Source organism: Suricata suricatta, chromosome X, assembly GCF_006229205.1.
Source record: "Suricata suricatta isolate VVHF042 chromosome X, meerkat_22Aug2017_6uvM2_HiC, whole genome shotgun sequence".
In the NCBI taxonomy this organism is placed as follows: domain Eukaryota; kingdom Metazoa; phylum Chordata; class Mammalia; order Carnivora; family Herpestidae; genus Suricata; species Suricata suricatta.
Genome location: NC_043717.1, coordinates 107573918 through 107599972, shown reverse-complemented (window position 1 = coordinate 107599972; position 26055 = coordinate 107573918). Strand labels below are relative to the sequence as shown.

Genomic DNA, 26055 nt, shown 5'->3' with positions numbered 1-26055 from the left:
TGGAATTCGGTTTCTGGATCTAAAAGTTGCAACTCTCCGGAGATCATCGTCTGAGGCACGATACGGAACGACCAGGAGAGCAGGGTAGGTGTCACACAGCTCATAGCACTTATTGATAAAAGTTATTCTCCAGTGGTGGTTGGGCAAGCCCTGCAGGAGAGAAGAAAGTCCAAGTCAGCACTGCGCGGCTCTGTCCCAGGATTGGCCTTGGGTCTCTGTTCTTCATCCCAGAAGAGTCTGCGCATGCCTCTTTGACCACAGGGAAGGGATGGTCTACTGATTTATAATAAAGGGAGCCAAATCAGTAATGTGGACAACATAAGAACACAAGACAAAACGATGGTGGTTTCTAAAATATCATTGGTGAATAAAGATTCTCTTGAATTTCAGATCTTCCTTCATTTCGTGTCAAAGTACTCCTTACTACATGTATGACAAAGAAAACCCAAGTGCATCTCCCACCTATGCACCCTTCTCACCCCAGAGAAAAATGTACCACGTAATTTTAACCTGTGTCCAGCTGAGGGCAGAAGAGAGATTGGGCAACTTCCTCTCCCTATTCCAAACAGTGAATGCTTCAGTCTGCTCCAAAGTAGAAAGAGGCTAAGTTTATGCAGAAAGTCACAGAGGGGAAGAGGAAAGGAAAACCCCTCTGGGGAGGCTCATTTCGCCACCTCCTAAGTGTTTTCAATCAAGTTGTTTGGGACTGGTGGTCGCTCAACAGGCTGTGTGAGGAATACAACCATGAGCTTTCTAAGCAGATGGCTAACGTGACAGGGAGACATGGAGTACACTGCTCATCCTGCCAGCTACCCACAAAACCGCGTCTAGCACGGACGAGATCCAGAGGTGGTGGAATATTCTCTCCCCACACTCACAAATACACAAATACACACACGAAGGTGAGTTATGGGGGTACTTGCTGTGGGGACAGACATTGTACCTTTTCCTTAGGTCTGGTCCTATAGACCACGGACCAAACAGGTGAGTCTGATGCTGAGTCCAATTAGAGAGTTATAAGTCCCGTGAGAAAGTTATAAGAAGAAAAGATGAAATATAATGGCAGTCTAGAAAAAGATACCTTCAACAGTGCATATATGCATGCAATCTTAAAAACAGAAATGGTTTTGTTTCAAGCTAGAAACACTGGCCTACAAAATAAGTCTTAATATTATCCGTAATACTCCCAAACTAAAGGTATAAATATTTAAATATATAATGCTACGGAAGCCTCCAAAACATGCAAAATGTTTTAATGGTCTTTCTTCTGCCTCAATAGCTGACGCAAAACAGAGTTCATTAAAATGAAACCTATATACAGCCTTTGAAAATTCACCAGTCTAGAGCGTGCTTCTGGAAGCATAGGATACCCTATCTCATACATGTGATCCAAACTCCAACACCCACATTCCTGAGAATCGAATCTGCTTATGAGTATGCACACCACTGATCAAGACAGAAAAAAATAATCAGCCCAGGTGCTTGGTCGTGGAGGTGGTGACCAGAAGGTTCTCCTCAAGTCTAGGGTCCTAGAATTTTACTTTATATTCACTGCCTTTTAATATAAAGCAATTGGGGCTCCATCAGATTCTCAAAGCTCACTCAACAGAAGCTCCCAATTATTTTAAGAGCTTTGTAGGACGAGGACTATGAAAACCTCCATCACAAAACTCCTACCTGGTCTACAAATTTGATTAAAGCCATAGGTCAAACTGTGGCTCTTGTTACATAATACTTAACATAGGCTCTTCTTGACCAAAAAAAAAGGCCGTAAGAGGATTTTGTCCCTGGACAGCAACATTGTACCAAGCCTCTTGTCTTTATTACAGCAAATAAACATGCAAGCGGTTAAGTTTACAGAAGAGAGCAGTAAAAGCTATTCTAATATACGTTCATCACAGCTTTCTTGGAGAAGTCGTCATTATGGGAAAAAGTCCTAATTCATTTCAATCTGCAAAGTAGAATAAATATAATTTCAATCTATCTGTGATAGTTAAGCTCCCAAATATGTAAATATATAGTGACATGAACTCCTAAATAGTAAGATATAGAAGTTTGACTTCTGTAGATTCCACGTATTTGATTCATTTCATGAACAACACACAACTAATGTTGTTCATGTACCAGAAGTAAATAGAACCTGGCTACCCAGCCTTCAATGCAACTTGAATACGACTATGAAGTGAGCTCATAAATTACATAGTGATTGATAAAATGAGCTGTAACTGCTACTAAAAATGTACTAAGCAAGGATTTCACTGATTCTCAGAGTATGACTGACAACATGTTTGAGATTTACCACCTGCCATAGTACCTGGTGACTTACCTGCCTTCTGTATTCTTCTACTGGGTTATAAACCGTCCATCCATCCACGGTAAACTTCTCTTCATTTAGAAATGCAAATATTGGCTAGAAAAGTCAAAAGGAAAAAAATAACTAAACTTCAGCATGACAGAACTAATAGCCTACCAATACTACAACCTCCAAATTCTCACCAGATTTGCCTACAAACAAACCAAAGTGAGACTTTCAAAAGGAAATGACAGTAGAAAGTGCATACTAGACTTCTGCTGCCTTCTATCTTGAGTAATAAGTACTTCTGAGACCTCAAGTTTCCATGGCTACAAACGTCTCTTTTTTTCATGTTTATTTATTTATTTTGAGAGAGAAAGAGTGCACACGCATGTGCACACACTCGAGAGGGGGAGGGGCAGAAAGAGAGACTCATGAAGAGCCAAAGTCAGATGCTCAACTGCCTGAGCCACCCAGGTGCCCCCGCAAACATTTCTTTCTCTTTTTTTAATGTTTATTTTTGAGAGACAAATAGAAAGAGAGCACATGCTAGTGGGGGTGGGGCAGAGAGAGAGGGAGACACAGAATCTGAAGCAGGCTCCAGGCTCCAAGCTGTTAGCATAGAGCCCCATGCAGGGCTCAAACTCAAACTATGAGATCATGACCTGAGCCAAAGTTGGACACTTAACCGATGAGCCACTCAGGTGCCCTGCAAACATCTTTTAATATGTTCTTTTTAAAAATGATCTTCCACAAAAATCAGATTTCCAGACTAAAACCACACCTATCAATCAATTTTAAATAGTGCTAGCAACTGATCAAGTAAAACCCATCTAAAAAAAAAAAAAGGAAATTCAGGAATAATTATTAAACAGTATAGCTGTCTCAAAAGGGAATAATGTTTAACTATTTAAAAAGGGACAGGACATTAGGAAAATTTTTAATTAACGGTCTGTTCTCTATGGATTCAGAATCAATACCCTGATAGGACCCAGGCCGCTCTGCTCTCCTCCTTCCGTGCTCACTCTGGAGGCAGTTCTGACCAATCTCTCAGTTTCAAATACCATCCATACCTTGGTGATTCCCAGTATCTATTATTCTCTAGCCCCAACTCAATCTGCAGACCAGGTAGTTCAAGGGACCACTCCGCAACTCCAGCCTAAGAGCCATCTGGGGGATTGTAAAGTTAACACATCCAAAGCCAAACCCGTGACCACCCCCGCATCCTGCTCCTCCCACAGCCTCCCCATTTAAGTAGATGGCAGCCCTGTCCTTCCAGATGAGCCAAAACCATGGTGTCATCCTCATCAGCTCACTGTTACCAACTGTCCCCCATTTGCATCCTCATAATAACTTAACTGGTTCCCTACTTTCAGATTTACCTCTAAAGTCAGAGTAATAGTGTTACAACCTAAGTCCGCTCAAGTCATTTCTCTGCCCCAAATCCTCCTGTGGTTTTCCATCTCACTTGGAATCAAAGTGGAAGTTATGTCCAATGGTCTATGTAGCTTCCCACCATCTGGCCACACCCCCTACCATGCCTCTGCTCTCCCATTGCTCACTTCACTCCTGCCACATTAACCTCCTGCACTGTTCTTCCAAAGCGCCATGTGCATACCAACATCAGGGCCTTTCCCCCCACTGCTCCAGCTGTCTGGAGTCCTTCCCCCACCATGGCTTTCCCCCTTACTCTCACATTTCTGCTCACACGTAACTTTAATCCATGAAACTTATTCTGATGCCCTACAGAAAAAACTACACGCACTATCCCAGAACAGCACCCCCATTGTCCTTTCCATTTTATTTCCTCATATTACTTATGACCATTTGACAGATTGTAGGTTTACTATTTTGTTTACTGCTGGACTCCCACCGACCCACCCTAGAACATGGACTCCATAACGACAGACACCTGCTGTGGCCACATCTTATTTCCCTGGTAACTGGAACAGAATCCGGTCCATAGTAGGCAGAATACGTATTTTTTGCCACCAATGAAAACGTGAAGCTAACGCAGCCTCCGTACAACCGTGTACTCGGGACGCACGGTGTTTGGGCACTTTTCCCCCGGCGTGTCTTCCTTCCTACCCCTTTTCCTGTTATCAATCTACAACTCTGCATGGCAGCATTCCCTCTCCTATGTTACAGAGAGTTTCTGAAAAAGCCTCACTGTTCAGCAATAGTTTAGTGTGTTTAAAAGGCAGGAGGTTTGGGTGTGTCTGGGTGGCTCAGACGGTTGAGTGTCCAACTTCAGCTCAGGTCATGATCTTATGGTTTGTGGGTTTGAACCCCACATCCTGCTCTTTGCTGACACCTCAGAGCCTGGAGCCTGCTTCGGATTCTGTGTCTTCCTCTCTCTCTGCTCCTCCCCCACTCACGCTCGGTCTCTGTCTCTCTCAAAAATAAAGTTTAAAAACATTTAAAAGGCAGGAGGCTTAAGGTGAAAACTGGTCAAGAACATCCCCTCCAGTGTCCTCTTGAACTTTCTAAATCATTGGGCACCCTCATCAGGTCTCAGTTTTGGTGGTGGTAGACCCCAGTGCTATGGATTCTGCAGTGGGTAGCATGCCGACTGCACAGTACTGATCCAACTAAGCAAATTCGCTGATTGCTTAGATACTTAATTCTTCGGCACCACTGGGGAAAACAAATTATTTCTATTAACTGAAGTGTACCTCAAAGACAGAGGAACTTATGATGAAAACAACACTAAAATGTACGGTGTGCTTCTTCATCCCGAAACAGAACCAGTTGAACACAGCAAAGCAGTCTCTGGGGGACATGTGAGCCCTGGATATTCTTATGTTGGTCAGTACCTGCTGACTGTTGTCCTGTGGACATACTTGCACATGGCAGGTGGCTTAAGACACAGGGGTGTCATTCACTTTAGAAGACCTATATTCTGCTTTCTTGATATAAGTTCCTGATCTCAACATGGTTTTTGTTCAGTTTGTTTGTTTTTAGTTATTTGCATCTTTCCCATGAAGCTCAAGTGAATATGGCAGCCTTTTTAAAAACAAACAATAACACTGGTGACCCAATGGCCAGGTAAAGCTTTCTCTCCAGAAAACTCAGGACGTATGTTAATGCTATCAGTATCCTTTGACTTGCCAGCAGTATCTTCAAAGTAACTTACTATTTCTCAGTCACCAATAATAAAGCAATTCCTCTCTTGCTTCAAATACCCTCTTGTATCTTATGTTAAAATTACTGATAAGCAGAATACAAGTTTATGAGAGTGTTATCAGAAGATGAAAGTTATACAGCCCAAACTAAAATTATCTCCATGATTTATTTTTATTTTTTTTAATGTTTATTCATTTGTGAGACACAGGGAGAGAGAGAGAAAAAGATCATGAGCAGAGGATGGGCAGAATGAGAGGGAGACACAGAATCTGAAGCAGACTCCGGGCTCTAAGCTGTCAGCCCAGAGCCCAACGTGGAACTCGACCTCACAAACTGTGAGATCATGACATGAGCCAAAGTTGGACGCTTAACCAACTGAGCCACCCAGGCGCCCCTCCACGATTTCTTTAACATGCTTGATTTAAGGGAATTCTGAATACAAGTAATATAAAAAACGCTCACGGTGGCAACATCTCAGGTGGCCCTTCTTATGACATCATTCTAGAATGACACTTCACATTATGAGTGATGCCCACATACACAACCTTATCCCTGAACATGGCTATGAGAACCCTATGACGGAGAGAGCTCCCAGGTTAAGAGCTAAGAGCCAGACTTGGACCTCAGATATTTCAGGAAGGTTAACGAATCACCTAACAGCCAGATATTTTTAAAAAGCATGACTTGTTATTTTTTAAAGGAGAACACGATGTGAACACTAAGTTGTCCATACTTAGCTCTTATACAGAGGCAAGCATTCTAAAAGAACCCATGGGGATATTTTCTAAAGTTGAACATACCCAAACTTAGGTCCCAGATATTTTAATTTTCTACCTCCTTTTTCCCCCTTCAAGATTCAGACAAGAGAACAAAGCAAGAATTTCAAAACACAAGTTATCAACAGAGGAACATAAAGGTGGATTATACAAAAAAAACTACTAAGCATTAAAGGACAGAAACAAAATCCTTCATCTGTACCTCATTATTACAAAGTACAGAGTTACCTACAAGTGTGGACTTGTGACAAACCTAATTAAAGCTTCTGTCTGAAACTTGTTAAAACCTAAAGTTAACAGCTTACACACCTTGAGATTTTTAGCTGTCATTTATTTTCTCTAACAGACAACACAGTTTTTAAGGCTTTGAGTCCTTTAGTGCTTTACTAGTGGGGTTGCCATTGCTCAGTCTTTCCTAATTGTAACCTTGGCTCCACTGGGACCTTTTATTGGGGAAACCCAAGGACCATGGAGAGAAGCTTCCTTCATGAGGATCGTGCAGGAGGGGGTTGGGTATACGAGGCAAGGACCAGTCAAGTCGGCCGTGTGAACTGATCCCGGCACCCATCTCCTCTCACGGCCCGCAGACAACGCAAGCAGGAGTCAGTCCCGGCTCAGCAAAGCCTCGGAGCGAAGTGTTTGGCCGAATCGGTGCTTCGGGACCCCCGCACCCCCCACCCCGTGGCTTTCTTCTGGGGCCTGATCCCTCAGCAGGGCTCTGCCTCAGGGTAGGGGTGGGGGCGCCGGGGTGGCTTTCCCAAGGTGCCAGTGGGTGTCCGGGCCCCTCCTTGGCCCCACAGAACTGAAATGGGATCTCTGGTGCTGCTGGGGGGGTTGGGGGTGGGGGTCACCCTGCTCCCGAAGGGCCCGTGCAATACACAAGGACACTGAGGAACACAGACTCAGGCCCCTGTGCATGTGACCTATGTGGCAGGCTGCTTTACTTTTGAAAAAGTTATTTTGAAATCATTATAGATCAACAAGAAATGACAAAGATGTACAGGCAAGTCCCATGCAGCCTTTACTCAGCTTCCCCACTGTGAACATGCTACACAGACAGACAGAGTCCAATATCAAAATCAGGAAACTGACACCGTCAAGTGCTTATCCTGGTTTCAAGTGAGCAGGTCTTCCTTTATTTGGCTTTTTATTGGTATGCGGGCGTTTCACCAATTCAGATTCCTACTAGTCAAGAGATGCCATGCATGGAGACTTAAAAAAAAAAAAAAAAGCAATCATGTGCATTTTTTCCAGGATTAAAAATAGCAAAATGTAACATTTGAAAAATGTTAAAGGACAAAGTTGAGATGAAAATCTCTGATTTCACACTAGGGATAAAAACAGCTCTGACAAAGAGAATGTAACTTGTCATTTAAATTTTCCTACATTTATCACTGTTGTGTCTCGTGAGAGAAAAAATCTGAAATGACAACAGGTTTTGGCTTTCACTTAATTAGCCGTTGGTTTGAAATGGCACCTACGTGAAGATGCACCAGCTCACTTAAAACACCAAGACTAGACTTATTTATTTATCTGGTAGGCTCCATCCATGTTGAGCGATTTACAGGTTTCCTTCTTTGAGGTGGGAAAAGCTGCCTGTGCACGAGTCAGGGTTCCCGCCTCTCATGAAGCCCCTCATAGACAGCCTCTTCCCTCAAAGACTCGTCACGCTGTGTCTCGGAACTGGATGTCGGAGAGTCAGATTTGTAAAAATGAAATATCATTCAAAAGGGAGACAGTTACAGGAGAAAACTATTTTCATAGCACACGGGAATGAAATGATATTTAACGGTGCTTTCAAATGATGCTGCCATTATGCAATGGCACAGTCATCGACGGACACAAGTTTTAGGATGAGTAGACCCTTTCTAGGAAATAAACAAAATATAATTCCTAGCATTAAAAGTTCCGGGGTACCTGGGTGGCTTGTTGGTTGAGCGTCTGACTTCAGCTCAGGTCATGATCTCATGGTTTGTGAGTTCAAGCCCCGCGTCGAGCTCTGTACTGCCAGCTTAGAGCCTGGAGCCTGCTTTGGATTCTGTGTCTCCCCCTCTCTCTCTCTGCCCCTCCCTTGCTCACACTCTGTCTCTTTCCCTCTCTCAAAAATAAATAAATGTTAAAAAAAACTTAAGTTCAGGGGACTCTTCACTAACTCCTTTCCACAGAGAATTCTGCAGTGTTGGAACAGGAATTTAAGGGACCACTTTTTTTTGTTCTAATTTGATTTCTGAAATTGAAGCACCCGCCTTTCTAAAAGCTTCCATCTACCACTTAAGGGCGCAGCAATGTAAAAGCACGTCATTTTCATCTTTTAGATTACACTTAAGAAACAAGACCTCTCCATATAGGAAAAAATACTTTCATTAGAGTTGGGAGTGGGGGAAAGAGCTGAAAATTTTAAGAAAGAACAACAGGACGTACTAAAACTTGGCAACGTTTGTAATTAATTCTAAGTAACATCTTCACGTAAGTGCATCCAAGTAATTGAATGGAAAAATCTGACACAAGTCTCATAGGTCAAAAGCAGCTAGCGCAAAAATTGCCATTTATACTTCCCTTTTGTAAAAACAACTCTCCTCATTCTCTTTCCATTGCCTTCCCTGGAGAAAGTGGCTTAATATTTCTGGATTGCTATCACCTTCATATATATACATATTCACTTATTCAGGAAAAGAAGACTTAATAAGTATATTTCAAATGTTATTTGAAGAAACATTTGGAGAAAGAGCATTCTTTCCTACTTGTCTACAATCATAATCACTTATGGTGACATTTCAGGGTTCATCTGTCACACCTCTTCTCATTATAACTGTCTCTCCTGGCAATTTTGGCCACGTCTACGAAAATGGCAATGATCACATGTGGGCCCGCCAAATAAACGTCATCCCGGGCCAGAGCTCCAGGTCTACGCAGGCACCTGCCTCCTAGGTATCTGTCTGGTTGTCCTACACACACCTGCAACTCCACATACCTGAAACGGCACGCGCCGCCTCCTCTCTCCCCACTCCAATACTGCCCATCTCAATCTCCATCGACCCGTTTACCTGGCCTGGAGTCCTCCCTTTCATTCCATCCCCCATCATAACTGTACTCCCACAATCAACATGTTCTATGATCTAGATCTTCCTCAAATCCATACTCTCCTGGCCCTCTCCATTGCCCTATTTGAAGGGCTCATAATCATACACCTGGATGACTAACGAACATCCCCAGAAATAAAATCCTACTCCTCTCCATGCAGTGTGTATGCTGCAGCCAAAGGAATCTTCTGAAATAGAAATTTAATGTCACTTTACTGTTTCAACCCCTAGAATGCTCCCCTCCTTCAGACAGAAAGTGGAACCTCTTGGTGGGGCAGCTTAGGCTCTGCAAGCTTTGGGGCCCAGCCCTCCCCTCCAGCACCATCTGTCACCACCACTCCCACATGGAAACCAGCCCAAGTGTGAGGCCAGTCTGTATCCAGTCTTTTCACATTCACATTGGAACATATTGTTTCTGCCCTTGGCCGTTTCTGCCTGGCTTACACTCCTACTCATCTCGCAGGATTCACCTCCTCTACGAAGCCTTCCTCAAAAACAAGCCGCTTACTTGCTGCCCCCCTGATGTCGTGTGCACATCCATCTGAATCATATGTGCCTGTGGCCCTCCCAGGGGACAGGGAGTCGGCAGGAGCCCCAGCTCACCGCACCTAGCCACAACGCAGGTGTTCTGGAAAGGCCTGGACAGCACAAAGAGGAAAGGGATGAAAAAAGCAGAGAAACAAGGAGACCGGCCCGCCCAGACCTTTCATATTATGAAGCCTCAATAGTTAAAAAAAAAATGTTACTGGTACATGAAGGGTGATTGATGCAGAAGAAGAAACATTCAGAAATCAAACAGCAAGAGGAACTAAGTGTGTGATAAAGGTGGTATTTCAAAGGAGCAGATCAGTCAACAAATGGTGTGGTAACAACTGTGGAAGAAAGATTGGGACTCAGATCTTATGCAGATGCAGTAATCCTGAATAAATTCCAAACTGATGGAATATTTAAGTTTAAAGAGAAACAAAAGTATTAAAGGAATATTCTAGGGAGATTTCTTTAAAACTCTGAGTAGAGAAAACTTCCCTAACAGGGATACAAAACCCAGAAGCTATAAGAGAAAACCATGCAGACAAGAGTTCTCCTAGCGCCCCCGGCTGCTCTCTCCACACAGGTCTGTTTGTGAGGCTGGCCCGCAGCCGGACTCTGGGAAGCAGGCTCTCACGAGGGTTCCCATCACTCCCTCAGCAGTACGAGTGGTTGGCGGTGCCGAAACCATTTGTATACACTTGACTGACGCTGAACGCCTGCTTTCCCTGAGAGGCTGGGGTTTTGGTACCCACTGGGCAGAGGGGACTATACTACCGGCTTCCGAAAAGAGTCTGGGTGCTGAGCTTCCCTGCGTGGTCACATTTCCCACATGTTGTCTCAACTTGGTGCTGTAGGAATTAAGTTCCTCCTGTGTGACTCCACAGGGAGAAAAACCCGGAAGCTTGCGTAGGGCTTCTACCAGAACTTCTACCCCATGCACCTTTCCCTTTTGCTGCTTTTCCTCTGTACCCTTTCGCTGTAATAAATCACACTTGTAAGTACGACTATATGTTAAAGTCTTGTGAGTTCTCCTAACAAATCATTGAACTTAGGGTCGTCTTAGGGACCCTGATCCCAAAAAAGAAAAAAAAAATGGATGAATACTCAACTAAAGATTAAAAAAAAATCCCCATAGCAAAAGCCACCATAAGTCAAAACACACACACGCAGGGAACATAATTACAACTTGTATTATGAGTATAGTTACATAAAGAGTTCCTTCAACTAACAAGAAAAAGACCAAAATTCCAAAAGAGATATAGGCGGGACTCACAAGGATGAATAGAGAGACAAACAGCTCAAACCAAAAGATAATTAATTTTAGTCCATTAGGATAAATGCAAAATAAAACTATGAATCCCAATTTTCACCTGTTACATTAGCAAAGATCAAACAAGTCCAAAAGCACACTGGGTTGGCGCAGTTGGCAGAATGGTCCTGCAAAGATGCCCGCATGCTAATCCCTGTGATCTGTGTCACGGTGTCATACACGGCAAAGGGGACTCAGGTTGCTGATGGGATTCAGACTTGTAAACACCTGGCGTTTAGGACAGGAAGAGTACCTTGCGTTTCCTGTGCGAGTCTATACCATCATAAGGGTCCTGAGATGTGAAAGGAGTCTGAAGAGTCGGAATCCGAGAAGGAGACTGATGACGGTATAAAGTCAGAGGAGATGGAGGAAGGGGCTGAGCCAAGGAACATGGATGCCTCTAGAAGCCGGAAGATGCGAGGTATGGACTCTCCCCTAGAGCCTCCAGGAGGAACACAGCCCCACATACCACAGTTTCAACCCAGTGAGACCCATGTTTGACTTCTGACTTCTAGAACTGTAAGCCTTGTATTTTTATAGGCCACAAGTTTGTGGCCATGGGTTGTAGCAGCTATAGGAAATGAACACAGTTGGAGGGGAGCCGGAAACAGGCAGTCGGACACAGCGCACGTGGGAGGGAAAGCCAGCACATCTCCCTTGAGGAGATTTGGTGATCGCAGTGATCCTACTTCTAAGAATTTACCCTACGACATACATGAACACATACCAAATGATGCATGTGCGAGGTTACCCACCACAGTTTGTGTAACAGCAAAAGACTGGAAATGATTTTAATATCTGTCAACAGAGTACTGTATGGTCATAAACAGGAATGAAGAAGTCCATTCGTTAGGCAACATGTATTGGTAAATTTGAAATCAAGTTATGGAAGGGCACATACAGCATACTACCGCTCGGGTCGAAGGGGGAAAGAATCTAAGAATACGCTTAACAAGTTGCATGAATAGGCCGAAACTATCACTGGGTGGACGGTAGCAGAGTGGCAACCCCGGCTGTCTGTGAGGCAGGGAAGGAGAAGGGCGAAGGGTGCTACGAGGCAGAGACGTTTACTATGTGCCTGTCTTCCTTAGCTCTGGCTAGCCTAACAAGTTACCACTGGTTGGGCGGCCTAAAACAGTGCACGCTTATTTCTCACAGTTCTGGAAGCTGTGAAGGGTAAGGTGAAGGAGCCAGCACGGTCGGGTTCCGGTGAGACCCACTTCCTGGTCTACAGAGGGCACCCTTCTCGCTACGCGCCGCACCCTGGAAAGCACCAGCTCTGGTCCTTTTCCTTGCAGCAGCAGCTTCCCGTCATGCAGCTCCATCTCCAGGACCATGTAAACCAACACTTCTCAAAAGCCCCACCTCCAAATCCCCTCACACTGGAGGGTCTAGGGCTCCACAGTATGATTTGGGGAGGACACGCACACTTGGTCAACAACAGTACCTTCTATACTTCCTGAATTTTCAACTACGGGCGTATGGGACATATTTTCAACATTTGAAAGTAGTACTTATTGAATAAATGCCCTTTCTAAACAGAATATTCTTACTGATGACTTGGTTGCTGCTGGTTCTTAATTGATTCACTCTATTGACCTTAATATATTAATTCAATAAACATTTACCATGGGCCTACAATGAACAAAGTACTAAGTAGACAAAAAGATGAGGAAGACACAGGCACTGCCTTTAAGAGGTCAGAAATCCTCGAAAGGAGAGTGACAAGGAGGCACAACTATCGGTCGCGTCAAGAGGACAGCAGTGTCATGAGAAGCACAGATAGAGCATGTGGGGTTCCAGAGGATGCTGAGGTTACTTCTGGAGAGACAGGCCTGGAAGGGTAAGACGACTTTGGACATGGTAATAACAATGATGACAAAGAGGCCCAAATGGGAGCCAAACTCAGAGAATATGAGGCCACCAGCAAACACCAAAGCAAAGGAGGCGGAAGGAAAAAGCGGGGACAGTTGAAAGGTGAGGCCACATACACAGTGAGGGAGACAGAAGTTTGCACTGATGCTGAGAGGGAGGTACTGCCAATGTTCCAGGGGCAGGGGGATGAGTCGTGTCCCGGGGAGAGGGACGCAACAGACAGCACGTGCAGCGCTGCACAGGGTGGGAGACACAAAGGAAGCACAGTGACTAACGTACCATCCCAGCAACCGGGAAAAGAGACGGAAACCTGAACCAAGTCAGGTTGGATTCAGTAAATGTTTAGGCAAAGAGAAATCTTCCAGTGGGCTGGATTTGGGAGCAAGTGAAGATACCATGAGAAACTGGGAGCACAGACCAGTAGGTTTAAGGCAAAGAGGAGAGATTAATTTTAGACAAACGTTTAGGTGTCAGTTGAAGTTACGGAGCCGCGAAAGGGAAACCTGAAGCTTTGGATGTGCAAGTCATGCCCAGGCAGGCGACGCCAGAAGACATGAGAGGGAGAGAGACTGCTGAGCGGGTGGTGTAGAGCGGAGAGGAGGGGAAGGATGGACTTCTCTACGAAACTCAGTTAGTGCAAGGAAGCCGAGGAAGCTAAAGAGGTAGAGGACCAGGCCCTTCATAGCTCAGAAGCCACATGGAGAGGCGTCTGCAAGTGTGATGGTATATGAGCCTTCTGTTGAAAACATCTAACGATGCTGGATAAAACAGAAACCTTTTTTTAAAATGCTCCAGTGAGCTGGCTGAGGAGGAATAAATAGGCAGAGGCCAAAAACTAACCACAAACAGGAGCGTAGAGAGCAAGAGGAAAGCCGGGCTCTTACCTCAAGGCACTCACAGAATTGGTTTTCATGGCCTCTTGGGGTCCAGGAGACAGGACATAAGGACATAAAGCCCCGGGCCCACCCTGATGCTAGGATGGGCAGCAAACTGGAAACAAGCTCCAGTACAGGCTGGCCTCCCAAATGCTACAGCCTCAGCACAGACAGAACTGCCCCCCACCGCCCCAGGCTCCACGGAACTTACCTGTCTAGATTATTGGTGCTGATTAAGGGAGGAAAAAAAAATCTCCACTGCTGTCCCCCGCCAGGAATTTGTAGCCACACAGCAGTTCTTAACCAATTTGTAGCCCAAACTCATAAAGTCAGATTGTCCAAAAGACATCAGGCAGAGAATCTGTAACTGTCCCCCACCCACAGTGCCCTAAGATGCCTTCCATCCTGGCCTCAGAGGATTCTCATAAATGTCCAAGGAATAGGAGCTCATTGGCAAAAATCACAAAACAGCCCACGCGGTTCCATGAGATGGACAGCAGGGAGAAGAAAGAGACTGACAGGGACCAAGGCCAAGCCCCGGAGGTGACAGGAGGCATGAGGAGACCCTCAATTGGCACACATTTACTGCTTATCCAAGAAAGAAAAAAAGAGTCCTGGGCACAAAGAAGATAGAGAACTACAACATTCTTCAGTCCTAAAGCCACACCTAGACTGAAAAGCAGGTAGAGTTGGGTAAGTAGGTGTGTGTATGTGTGTGTGTGTGTGTGTGTGTGTGTCTACACACATTACTGCTTCTCATTTCACCTGCCTTCTGAAAATGAGCTGTTTGCTTTTATCCTGTGGTCACCCTGGGACCACAGCAAGAGTCCACTAGATTTCAATCTGAGATTTTTATTTATTTTTTAACGTTTTTAAAAAATATTTTGTTTTATTTATTTTTGAGAAAAAGAGAAACAGAGCATGAGTGGGGGAGGGGCAGAGAGAGAAGGAGACACAGAATCTGAAACAGGCTCTAGGCTCTGAGCTGTCAGCACAGAACCCAATGCAGGGCTCAAACCCACAAATGATGAGATCATGACCTGAGTTGAAGTCAGATGCTTAACCAACTGAGTCACAAAGGTGCCCCATAGATTTTTAAAATCTCAAAGCAATTTATAAAAATTTCCCTAATTCTGGACTGAAAAATGAAGGCCCAGGGTAAAGCACCCTTGCTTTTAACTGCCTATCCACAGGGCCAGTCACACCTCTCATTCAAGTGATCGGAAGAGATGTATACCCCCACAACATATACGTCATCATTTTTACAAGCAAATACAAGTGGACGTGAGCCAGAGAGGACACAAGGTAGAACCGGCACAGTGCTCCAGCCAGACACGAGGTTTGGTGCACTCGCCAAAGCCGGCCAAAGAGAAGCGAGTGCCAAAGACTCAGAAGCAAAGGCAGATGGGCCCTGTCCTGAAAGGTGCGGCCGTTTTTAACACCCGGCCCCCCCGCCCCCCACTGCTCACATAGAACGTGCCACGCCATTGGTCCCTGGAGGGTGCTAGTCTCCATGGAAAAAGCCTTGTGACCCAGCTGTTTCTCTCTCTCAGAAGCACAGCCACAGTCTCCTCTTTCTCCAGTGCCTGTTCCTACTGTCCACAGGAAGGTCAGGTTTCTCAAAACAAACGAAACACCACAAACGTTTGCAACTACCTGAGCGCTGATGAGCTCAGAGAGCAGTAAGAGGCAGGAAACTGCGCAGTGCTCGAGAGCTCCATCCAGAATGGCACAGAAAAGTATGGAGCACAGGGACACACACCGGGTGAGCTGTGCCACCTGGAAAGCAGGAGGCCTGTGGAGGGTCAAAAGATGGAAAGAAAACAACACTGGAAAACCATTTCTGAAGAGTACCACTGCCGCCCTCGTGCACATTTCAGGTCAAGATGCTTTTTGGATTTAACACACTGAAATTTAACACTTTCAACTAGTCTTTATCGAAGTACAACCGATGGTTTGTTAAGAATAGTAACCTTATCTATATGGCGTCCTTCTTTTAAGGGGCTTAACCTGTCTCACATATTATCACAATTGCTGTATTAATGTTCTGGAAAAAGAAGTGTGTTGGGGTAATCATCCTTCTTTGCACCTGCTGGGAAAATGGCATACAACTGCACAATTGACACTGAAAGGGCACTTACTGCACACCAGGCACTGTTGTGAACAGTTTACATTTAATTCTCACAAAAACTATGTGGGGTAGACACTGTTATTATCCTTATTACACATGAGAACACCGAACCACATAAGTATTACGTGGCTTCCAAAGTTGCCAAGCAGGCACGCAAAGCAGCCAGATTTGGACACGGACCACTGGACTGCATGGCGAGTACTCGTGACCCCACACCAGAAGTCCTCCCTCTGGCTCTCATCAGTGGCTGCCCTGAGCCTGGCCCAGGCTCCACCCCTTCCAGTTCTGCACTTTCTACGTGAGTCTACACCCCATGACTTTGGTCAAAACACCAGCCCTTCACTGCAATAAAATTCAAGACAGCACATCCTAGAGCTGTAAAAACAGGGGGAAGTGACTTTATTAATGCCTAAATTAACTTAAAGTGCATGTTATTCTATGTATTCTATCATTATCTAAAAGACGGTTTTTCAAGCTTTCTAGATGATGATGAACAGAAAGCCATACATGTTACACCAGGACGCCCTCCAACCCCGTACACACACACACACACACACACACACACACACGCACACATGCACACACACCCACCCCTCTGAAACAAACATCTGACCAAACCATACATACCTATATTAAGTACTGTGCTCTTAAGATTTTCTTTTCTACTCAATTTAAAAATGCTAGTTGCAAACTAATAAATTAATTTCATGACTCAATAATATATTGGGATTAATAGTTAAACACTCATCTAAAATGTATCTAAAATGTCTGGTTATCCTAACTGAGCAAAAAAAGAGCAAACAATAAAGGAAATCAAAGAAAGAAGAATTTTGGCAAAGAGCAAACCACACCAACAATTAATTACTCTCTTCTGTGGTGCTATCAGGCTCTGTTGATATGTACAGAATTTTTCCTGCCTTTAAAACCTTAAGTCACAAGTATGGTCACATAAAAACGTATCATGTACCTAGACGTAGCATTTACAATGCAGTTTGTAAAACTGGTACAAGTTCTAGTGTTTGTCAGGCAAAACAAAAATAAAGCAAAAAAATAAACACTTTGGCTGAAGTACAAAATGTCACAGGAACAATGTTCAAGTCTTAGTGGACTGACATAATGCAGAAACAGAGAAGTGAATGGGTCGGGGTCGACTGTGGGTGGCTAAACTGCTCAAGTTCAATTCCTAGTTTAAGGCCCAACAACAGATGTTGGCGAGGATGTGGAGACAGGTGAACTTGTTACACTGCTGGTGGGAATGCAAACTGGTGCAGCCACCCTGGAAAACAGTATGGAGGTTCCTCAAAAAGTTAAAGATACAATTACCTTACAACCCAGCAAGCAATTGCACTACTAGGTATTTACACAAAGGATATAAAAATACAGATTCGAAGGGACACATGCACCCCGATGTTTATAGCAGCACTATCAACAACAGCCAAAGTACGGAAAGAGCCCAAATGTCCATTGACTGATGAATGGATAAAGGTGTGGTATATGTATACACACACACACACACAATGGAATATGACTCAGCCACCAAAAAGAATGAAATCTTGCCATCTGCAATGATGTGGATGGAGCTGGAGTGTTTTCTGCTAAGTGAAAGAAGTCAGAGAAAGACAAATACCGTGTGATTTCACTCATGTGTGCAGTTTAAGAACTAAAACAGATGAACACGGTGGAAGGAAGAGAGAGGGAAACAAACCATAAGAGACTCTTAACGATAGAGAGCAAACTGAGGGCTGATGGAAGGAGGTAGGCAGGGGGATGGGCACTGGGTGTTATAGGTAAGTGGTGAATCACTAAATTCTATACCTGAAGCCAATATTACACTATATGTTAACTAACTAGAATTTAAATAAAAGTTTGAAACAAAGAAAAAAGCATAGTTTAAGTCCCAACATGAACACTCTGTGTGGTGAAAATACTAACGGGAAAGGAGACAAGACAGAGCCAAAGGGGTGCTCTGAAAGCATAAGCCCCTCAGACGGTGCTCACCTCATGGCTGGATTTGGGACCTAGCTCTCCTGACCTCCAAACTCCATTTCATGGATACAACAGCAAGATTACTCGTGGCCTCAAATGCTTACGATACAAAAAAAATCAGAGATAATCTGCAGCTGGTTTACCGCTTCAATAATGTTAACAAAGTGATATTTTTCAAGCGGGGCCCTTGGTTTTGTTCAGTGCAATCAGGCTTAGATTAGGGCTTCCAGGAAATCCCTTTCTGGCACACTCTCACATTCCCCCCTGTGGCAGTTTGCAAACTTTTCTTTCCCTCCTGTCTCAGAGGAGTATTGTCCCGTCTCCTTTCCAAAACTGCCTCACCAACTGGGCTTCAGCACGTCCCCGCCTGCCCTCTCCAGGACCCTGCCCCAGAACGATCCCTTCTCTCTCTTGCTTTTAAAAGAGGCAAGGCTCCTGTGCTTCGCCCCCAACGCGTTGCCTCACCTTTCTCAGGCTCCCTCAACCTGGCCGGTTCCGTTTTGTTTTTAAACACCACCCACTCTTTCTTTACATCCTTACCAACTGGCTTCTGTCCCTGGGGCCACTTTTCAGATTCAAAGAAGTTGGGACATAGAACAGTTCATATCGGGGCTGGACACACGTCCTATCACTTGTGTCACATCATGAATGGGAGGTAGCAACTCCTCCTCACTTGCGCCCTCTGCTCCCTGACACCACCCAACACAGTGTCCTGTAATGAACTTGACGTGGCTGTACACGTCAGCTTGAAGAACAGGAACGGATACACCAAAAGCCATGCTAATGGCTGATCGGTTTTTCTCTGTATCTTCTATTAATTCGATGAGTAGTTTAATTTTTCTTTAAGCTGATTTTTAGTGGTTAAAACTTAGAGAATGTAACTTTCTAAAACTTTGTATATGCAATCTGGGTCACAGTTTTTCTCAGGTTTGCCACTTTACTGACTTCCAAACGAAGAAGCAGGGATTTCTAGCACAGGTACAAGAGCTACAGCGAAGTACCACAGACCCGAGGAGTCAACCCCTCTGGGGACTGCTCCAGGGGCAACGACCTGCCATCCTACGCTCTGGAGCTATATCCACAACGTCCAGAAATGCATCCCATTCGTTTCCATAAAATGGATTTTTCCTTCACTTTCTACTAGCCCTGAACTCAATAAAAAAGCCATCATTATCCAACTCCCAGGCAGAAGTCATTATGCTGAGGTGAGAGAAATAGAGGCTGATTCCCGCCTTGATAAGCCCACAGCAGAGCAGGAGGTAGGCAATTACTACATAATTATTACGTAAGGCAGACTGAGGTAAGTGCTCTAATGGAGGGACCTGCAAAGTCTAACAAGTGACAGGCTAGACCAACCCTACAGGGGGCGGTGGGGGACGTACAGGGTATGTAAAAGGATTTCGGGCTGAGCTAGGTGGGTTTTAAAGAGAGAGGAAGCCTGATGGTAAAGGGGAGAGAAAACCCAGAGTTCGTGCTGCGAAAGCGCTATGTATAATACTGGAGAAGCACACGGCAGAGTGTAGGGTATAAGCCATGGGAAGTCACTGAGTACTGTGTGTGTGTGTGTGTGTGTGTGTGTGTGTGTGTAGAGTGGGACACACCTACATGGTCATAGTTCCATTAAAAACAACTGTCAGCACTGTGTAGAATAAACTGCAAGGAGAGAAAGTGAAAGAACAGAAGCCAGTTAGGAAGCATGGCTTAAAACAGGAAGCGCAAGTAGAAATGGGAAGAAACATGTGAGAGTTACTAGTAAGTAGAACCTGTAAGATTTGGAATGAATGAAGCTATGGGAAGCAAGGCAGGGGGGTTCAATAAGACAACTGACTTCAAACTCTCAAACCTCAGCAAGTGAGGGTCCTCCCAACGAAGGGACACGTAGGCTGAAGGGCAGGTCTGCTGAGCTGCAAAGAGGATGGGGGGAGACAACAAGCTTGTGATTCTCATGCACTTCCACAGGAAGGTGTTTGAGAGTTAGGCTTGTTAGATCCACTGGAGGCCAGCGCTGGGGATACTGCGGTGACGGCCTACATTATGGGACAAAATGAAACCATCAAGGCAAAGTGAGTAACTGGAGAAGGTGTCTGAAAGGGGACCACCACCGAGATGGTCCACCAGAGAAAAAACAGAGGCAGTGGAGACTGAATGGACAGTCAAGATGGCAGAATAACACAGAAACGAGGACTTGCTAGAAGTGGGTACTCAAAACTATTGAATTCTTGGAGAAGATCAAACAGAATAAAGACTGCAGTGAGCCAGTAGATTTGGCTGGTAAGAGGGCTTGAGTTCCAAAAAGTACCTGCAATAAAGGTGGATACTGAAATGGCTGGAGGAATGAATAAACTGGAGAGGAGAAGAGAGTAGAATATTCTTCCCCGAACTCTGTATAGAGGCCAGAGATGGGACAACAGTTTAGGAGAAAGCTGGTCCCTAAAAGAAACAAAAGATGCCAGAGAGACGCACTTACACGAGCGGGGCTGGGGCCCTCAGCTCCTTCGTACCTGCTACGTGGGCCATTCTGCAAATTTCTGACTATGTAGCGCCAGACACGCAAAGCCCAAGACAGACCATGCTACCTAACTGAATTTTCAGGGATTAGACTGACATTCGCACTTTCATATTCCAAAGATGTGTTCCCAAAACACTCTATTTGTCCTACTCGTTTCATTTTTAAATAGGTTTTCAATCCCACATTTAATCAAAACCTGAAAAAAAGATGAAAAGGTGTTTAACTCTGTATTATTACATTTGTTTTTAAGTATTACATGTGAATCTGTAATCAACACATGACTCATGAGGAGTTCTTCATATATTTTTGACCTCCAATCTTTGTATAATTGTCCCTTCCATCAATCATGAGTTTCCTTTGGCCAAAACAACTGCTGATGAAATCTGGCAAGAGAGGAGCCTTGTCTCATTAGGGGGGGAAAAAAAAATCTCAGGCCTCTGTTGCCAAAAAACCCTAAAAGACAGCCTCACGGAGAAGGGCTACATTACAAATGATTCCTTCAGGGGCACCTGGGTGGCTCAGTAGGTTAAGAGTCTGACTTTGGCTCAGGTCATGATCGCACAGTTTGTGGGTTTGGGCCCCACGCTGGGCTCGGTGCTGATAGCTCGAAAACTGGATGCAGCCTGCTTCAGATTCTGTGTCTCCCTCTTTCTCTGCCCCTCCCCTGCTTGTTCTCTGTCTCTTAAAAATAAACAAATATTAAAAACAAAACAAAAACCAAATGATCTACTTGATCCTCCTGTCTATGCAGCAGCATACTCATCCTAGACTTGAAGTAAAGGTGCCTATATATGTGTGTATGTGTGTGTGTGTATATACTTTATGTTTGTATTTATATTTAAGAATTACTTCCTTGCTCTCCCCATAGCAGGTGTCTGCCTCCAAGTTTACAGTTGAGCAGAGCAGGAGGAGAGGGAAGAAGAGATGCAAGCCAGGCATGATAAAGAAAGGAAGGTGCCCATCGTCTGCCTCGCTACCTCAAGCCTTTTAAAGAGGGTGAGCCAAGGTTGGGGGCACCCTGGGGGAGGGAGAGCACAGGCTGCCCAAGGTGACGTTTCAGTCCCCTGGGGTGAGCCATCCCAAACAGACTAGCAAAGGAGTGGCCTGCTCCCTAAAGATGAGCAATTCGATCATCTTTAATAAATGCCCTGGTGTACGTATCATGCTGGGAAGTGCGGCACACAGAGTAAATGAAACAGGACACCCGACAACCTCCCGGCGCTGGGAGAACCCTGGAATTTACCAGACTGTGGGCCAGGGGAAAGGCGTATCTTGTAAGAATCTCAAACATATCCCTTCTGCTGTGGCCTTCCTGTTTCAGCGCGAACCTCAGGTTCCTCATGTCCTAGGGGGCAGAGAAATTTGACAGTTCAGTCTTCAAATAAAGTGACATCCTTTGCAAAAAATATCTATTCAACTAAAGGAGTGGAAGATTCACTTACCTGAAAGGGCAATTAATCTAGATTACTAAGAAAACCACTTTGCTTTGTGTGGTATTTTGAAATACCCAGTTTAAGAACACCTCAAAATACTCCCCATCACAATCACGAATGTAAAAACAAAGCAACTAGTGCTAAAAAGGAGAGAGAGCTAAAGTCATTTTGTAACGAGAAAAGTCACACCCTGCCTTGCACACCCTCGACTGCGTCTATCTGCTCCAACTGGCTGTTGCAGTATTTTCATTACAAAAGAGTGTTTTAATCAAAGAACTTTTCCAATGTGCACCTGCTATCACATGTAATCTCAAAATTGTCAAACATGTCAGGAAGACACGGGAGCGCTCTCCATCCCCCTCCTGCTACTGTCAGGAGATGCCTGGCACTGTAGGCGCTCATGCAAGCGGTGGTATGTATTCTTCCCACTGAGCGGACTTGCACGGAGTTCTACATAAAGCACAGGTAAGGTCCCGTGTGCTTCCAGGAACTAAAAATCAATGCTCAAGCCTGGATTTTAAAAATAGCTTTGGGGCGCCTGGGTGGCTCAGTTGGTTGAGCCTCCGACTTCGGCTCAGGTCAGATCTCATGTTCATGGGTTCGAGCCCTGCGTCGGGCTCTGTGCTGACAGCTAGCTCGGAGCCTGGAGCCTGCTTCCAGTTCTGTGTCTCCTTCTCTCTCTGCCCCTCCCCTTCTCATGCTCTGTCTCTCTCTGTATTAAAAATAAATAAAACATTAAAAAAAATTTAAAAAAATAGCTTCCAATATATCGCTCTTTGACAAGAAACCCTTCTTTTAAACCAAACCCAAACCAAAAACACTCCCTTAAATATCAAGTTGTATTTATGTAACATTCTGTCTTATTTTTGAAGTGAGAGGTTTTAGGTTGTCTCTCAAGTTGATCCCAGTGCTGTGACCCAACTGATGGCCAAGCACTAAATCCTGGAGTACTTTGTCTTGGACGTTGCCATCTTTATATTTGTTTCAAAGGACTTTTTCATTTATTATCTCAGGATCACATTTATTGTTTTATAATAGTTTATTGTCAAGTTGGTTTCCATCTAACACCCAGTGCTTCTCCCCACAAGTGCCCCCCACCATGACCATCACCCCCTCCCTCCCTCCCCCTTCCGTCCATGGTTCGTTTCCAGTATTCAATAGTCTCTCAGGTTTTGCGTCCCTCACTCTCCCCAGCTCTCTTTCCCCCTTTCCCTCCCTATGGTCCTCTGTTAGGTTTGTCCTGTTGGACCTATGAATGCAAACATATGGCATCTGTCTTTCTCCACCTGACTTATTTCACTTTAAAGCTTCCTAAGTGTTTGGCATGAAGGACTAGCAAGCACCTTGCCATATAAGAGACATCCCAAAATGCCACTGGCAGCAGAGGCGGTATAAAGAACAGAGCCTACGACCTCTAATGAGTGACCCAAGATTGCTCACTCTATACACAGATGGCATCTCCTGGGCCAGCGCCAGGATTCTGTGCTTCTGTTTTTAAAAGCACATAACTGAACAAAATCCAAAAACCAACTCACAACATATTCCAAGAAAATTGGGAAATTAGCTGTTGGCTCATGATGCAAAGAAGTAGTTAAATAAAAGGGAATAATCATTTTACTGGGATGACATGCTCTGAAAGGGTCTGCAACCGAGCCACGTGCACTGCACTGGATGGCCAAGGATCCGTGGGGGCTGAAAGACCTGTGCAGACCTTTTTTCCTACTGGCCCGGGGTCAAAGGATAACACTGGAAACTCATTGCTCTTCACCACTTGGCCAGAAATTAGGCCATTTCTGGATAACCACTTATTTTGATCTATCAGTGAGTCAAACAACTACTTTCACTGTGCCAAAGCACGAGTGATTCAAGCAACTTCTTGTTGCCATCTGATTCAGATGTAATTAAAGGAGAGAAACAATTACTACCTCATCTTGCCAACAAGAAAATTGAAACGGAAAAGGCAAATGACTCACAGGCGGCAGCTCACCAAATCTGTAAAAGAAATATGAGCAGATCCTAAGTGGTAAGTTCCACCTGGTCTCCTTCAAGCCTGATTTGTTAGGGAAGGGCACCGGAGAAAGAGGCTTGTGGCAGAAGAACCTCATGCTCAGACCCTTGGCCTGTTTGACAAGTGGGTCATGTGATGATCCACCAAGTCTCGCGGTAATAAATGAGTCCAATAAACATACCCCCACTGCACCAACAGCGAGGGGCTGATTTATGGAGACATCGTTTCTATAATACATTTCCATGGAAACACCCGTCACTGCTGACCTCAAAATACCACACTGTCTTTAAAGCAAGTAAATAAGGGTGAGGTGTGGAAGAAAACAGGTTCTGTGATGGTAAGGCTTGGCTTGTTCCTTTTTTTTTCTTAAGGCTCCAAGGTGTCAGCACGGGCTGGTGTGGTGCCTGGGGTTAAACACTCATATATTCTGAGCTACCTGCTCCTCTGCTGCTAAAGGCCACCTACTGGGACTTGCATCTCCCGGGTGACAGATGCTCCTGGCAAGCCGGAATCCCCATGTGCAGAGCCAACAGGACCAAATTCACGAGGCCCAGAACCACCCGTGTCAGTCGAGTAACAGCTGGAGCTGACCTCTGAGAGGCAGGAGCACCAGCCTGTACCCTAGCACAGCAGGGTCCCTTTGTATCACCTTCGGGTCTGTTCTGAGAACATGTGATTGGAATCTCAAGGCATCGCCATTCCCAGGGAGATAACGGAATTAAGAGGCTGAGCTACAACGGTTCTAGGCCATCATCTTTGGGCTGAACACTAATACCGAGAAACATAAATGTGTAACGTTTGCAAGTGATGCCTGGTGAATTGTTCCTAAGTCCTTTGTTTTTATAATGAACAAAGGGGGGAATGCGTGCTTATTCATTTTGCGGGGACTAATATTTAAATACAAAATTCTTCCTACTGATAAGGCAACAAATAGGACTTTAAAAAAAATTCTATCAGAATGAAAGTCACTTTCAAAATCGTCACTAGAGCAACCCCATTTTCTCTCGAGTACTGTAATAGGAAACTCTATACTCCCAAGGATCCTTTTATGCAAAATGCAAAAACCTTCCTTAAAAGTAAATCCTTATATTTCTAGGCCCCGAAGTGAAGACAGTAGCTGGGATCATAACTAAAGCATTTAAGGCAGCTTGGATTAAAATGAAAACCAAAAACAAGCCAAAGTGAGGATTGACAGAATTCCAGTTCAGGTCTAATGGTGACATTATCCTTTGGTTTGCGATGGAGTGTACTAGTCTTCACCTTTTATAAACCTGAGCTAACAAAACAAATGTACCATATTCATAATCAAAACAAAATCATAGATCAGTCTTAAGAAATCACAGTGTCTGAGCAAAGGCTACACTACCCAGATCTATCTGTGGGAACCACGAGGACAGATGACCTCCAGACCCCTTCTAGCTATTTCTGGGATTGGCCATTATTGTCTTCTATTCTGTTATTTTTCTATTATTCAATTCAGACTGTAGTCTTCTGATTCTTAACACCTGGAAAGGAAGTTTTCTTGCCAAAAGGTTTATCCTGATATTTGCAAAATGATCATCTTGCTGTATTTGGATGCCAACCTTTCCGTCTGTTGGGTGATCTTAGCTCGGTTACCTAACGCTTCTTATGCTCAGGCTTCACAACCATAAAGTGGAGACACTAATGTCCATCTCCAAGCGTTGCCCTGAGGACTGAACGGAAAACACCTAGCCATGTGTTTGGATTAACACAGATGCTCACTAAAGCGTTACTATTACTGCTGAATGAATTTGTTACCATTAAATCCCTGCCACCCACCATGCCAAAGCAACATGGAAGGCCACTGCCTCTGAAAACTACACAAAAGTTAGAGAGGTCGTTAGAGACACATCCTGTTCACAGAGGATAAAATCTCCTGCATTTCTCTTTCCTTTCAGGGTGTGAAGATGTCCAGTCGGCAACGCATCACATAAAGGGCCACCAGGAGCAGACTCAGGCAGAGACTACAGAGTGTGAAAATTCCATCTATAAGGCTTTTTTCGTATTTAGCCAAGCTGACAGAAGAACAGGTGTTAGTCCTTGCACGTGGTCTCTTTAATAGGAACTATTTCCCCAAGAGATTTTGGAAGCTTGATCCCGAG

General features: G+C 44.6%; 1 protein-coding gene across 2 annotated transcripts in view; it reads right to left on the bottom strand.

Annotated features, from left to right (window-relative positions):
• MTM1 (myotubularin 1) overlaps positions 1 to 26055 on the bottom strand; it is a 91411-nt gene that overhangs the window by 29149 nt on the left and 36207 nt on the right. For both annotated transcript variants that reach the window (XM_029930337.1, XM_029930339.1), the window contains exons 6-8: positions 21735 to 21836; positions 2327 to 2410; positions 1 to 150 (exon numbers count right to left, since the gene is read on the bottom strand). In XM_029930337.1, coding sequence (XP_029786197.1) covers positions 1 to 150; positions 2327 to 2410; positions 21735 to 21836 — 336 coding nt within the window. The remainder of the gene's footprint in view (positions 151 to 2326; positions 2411 to 21734; positions 21837 to 26055) is intronic.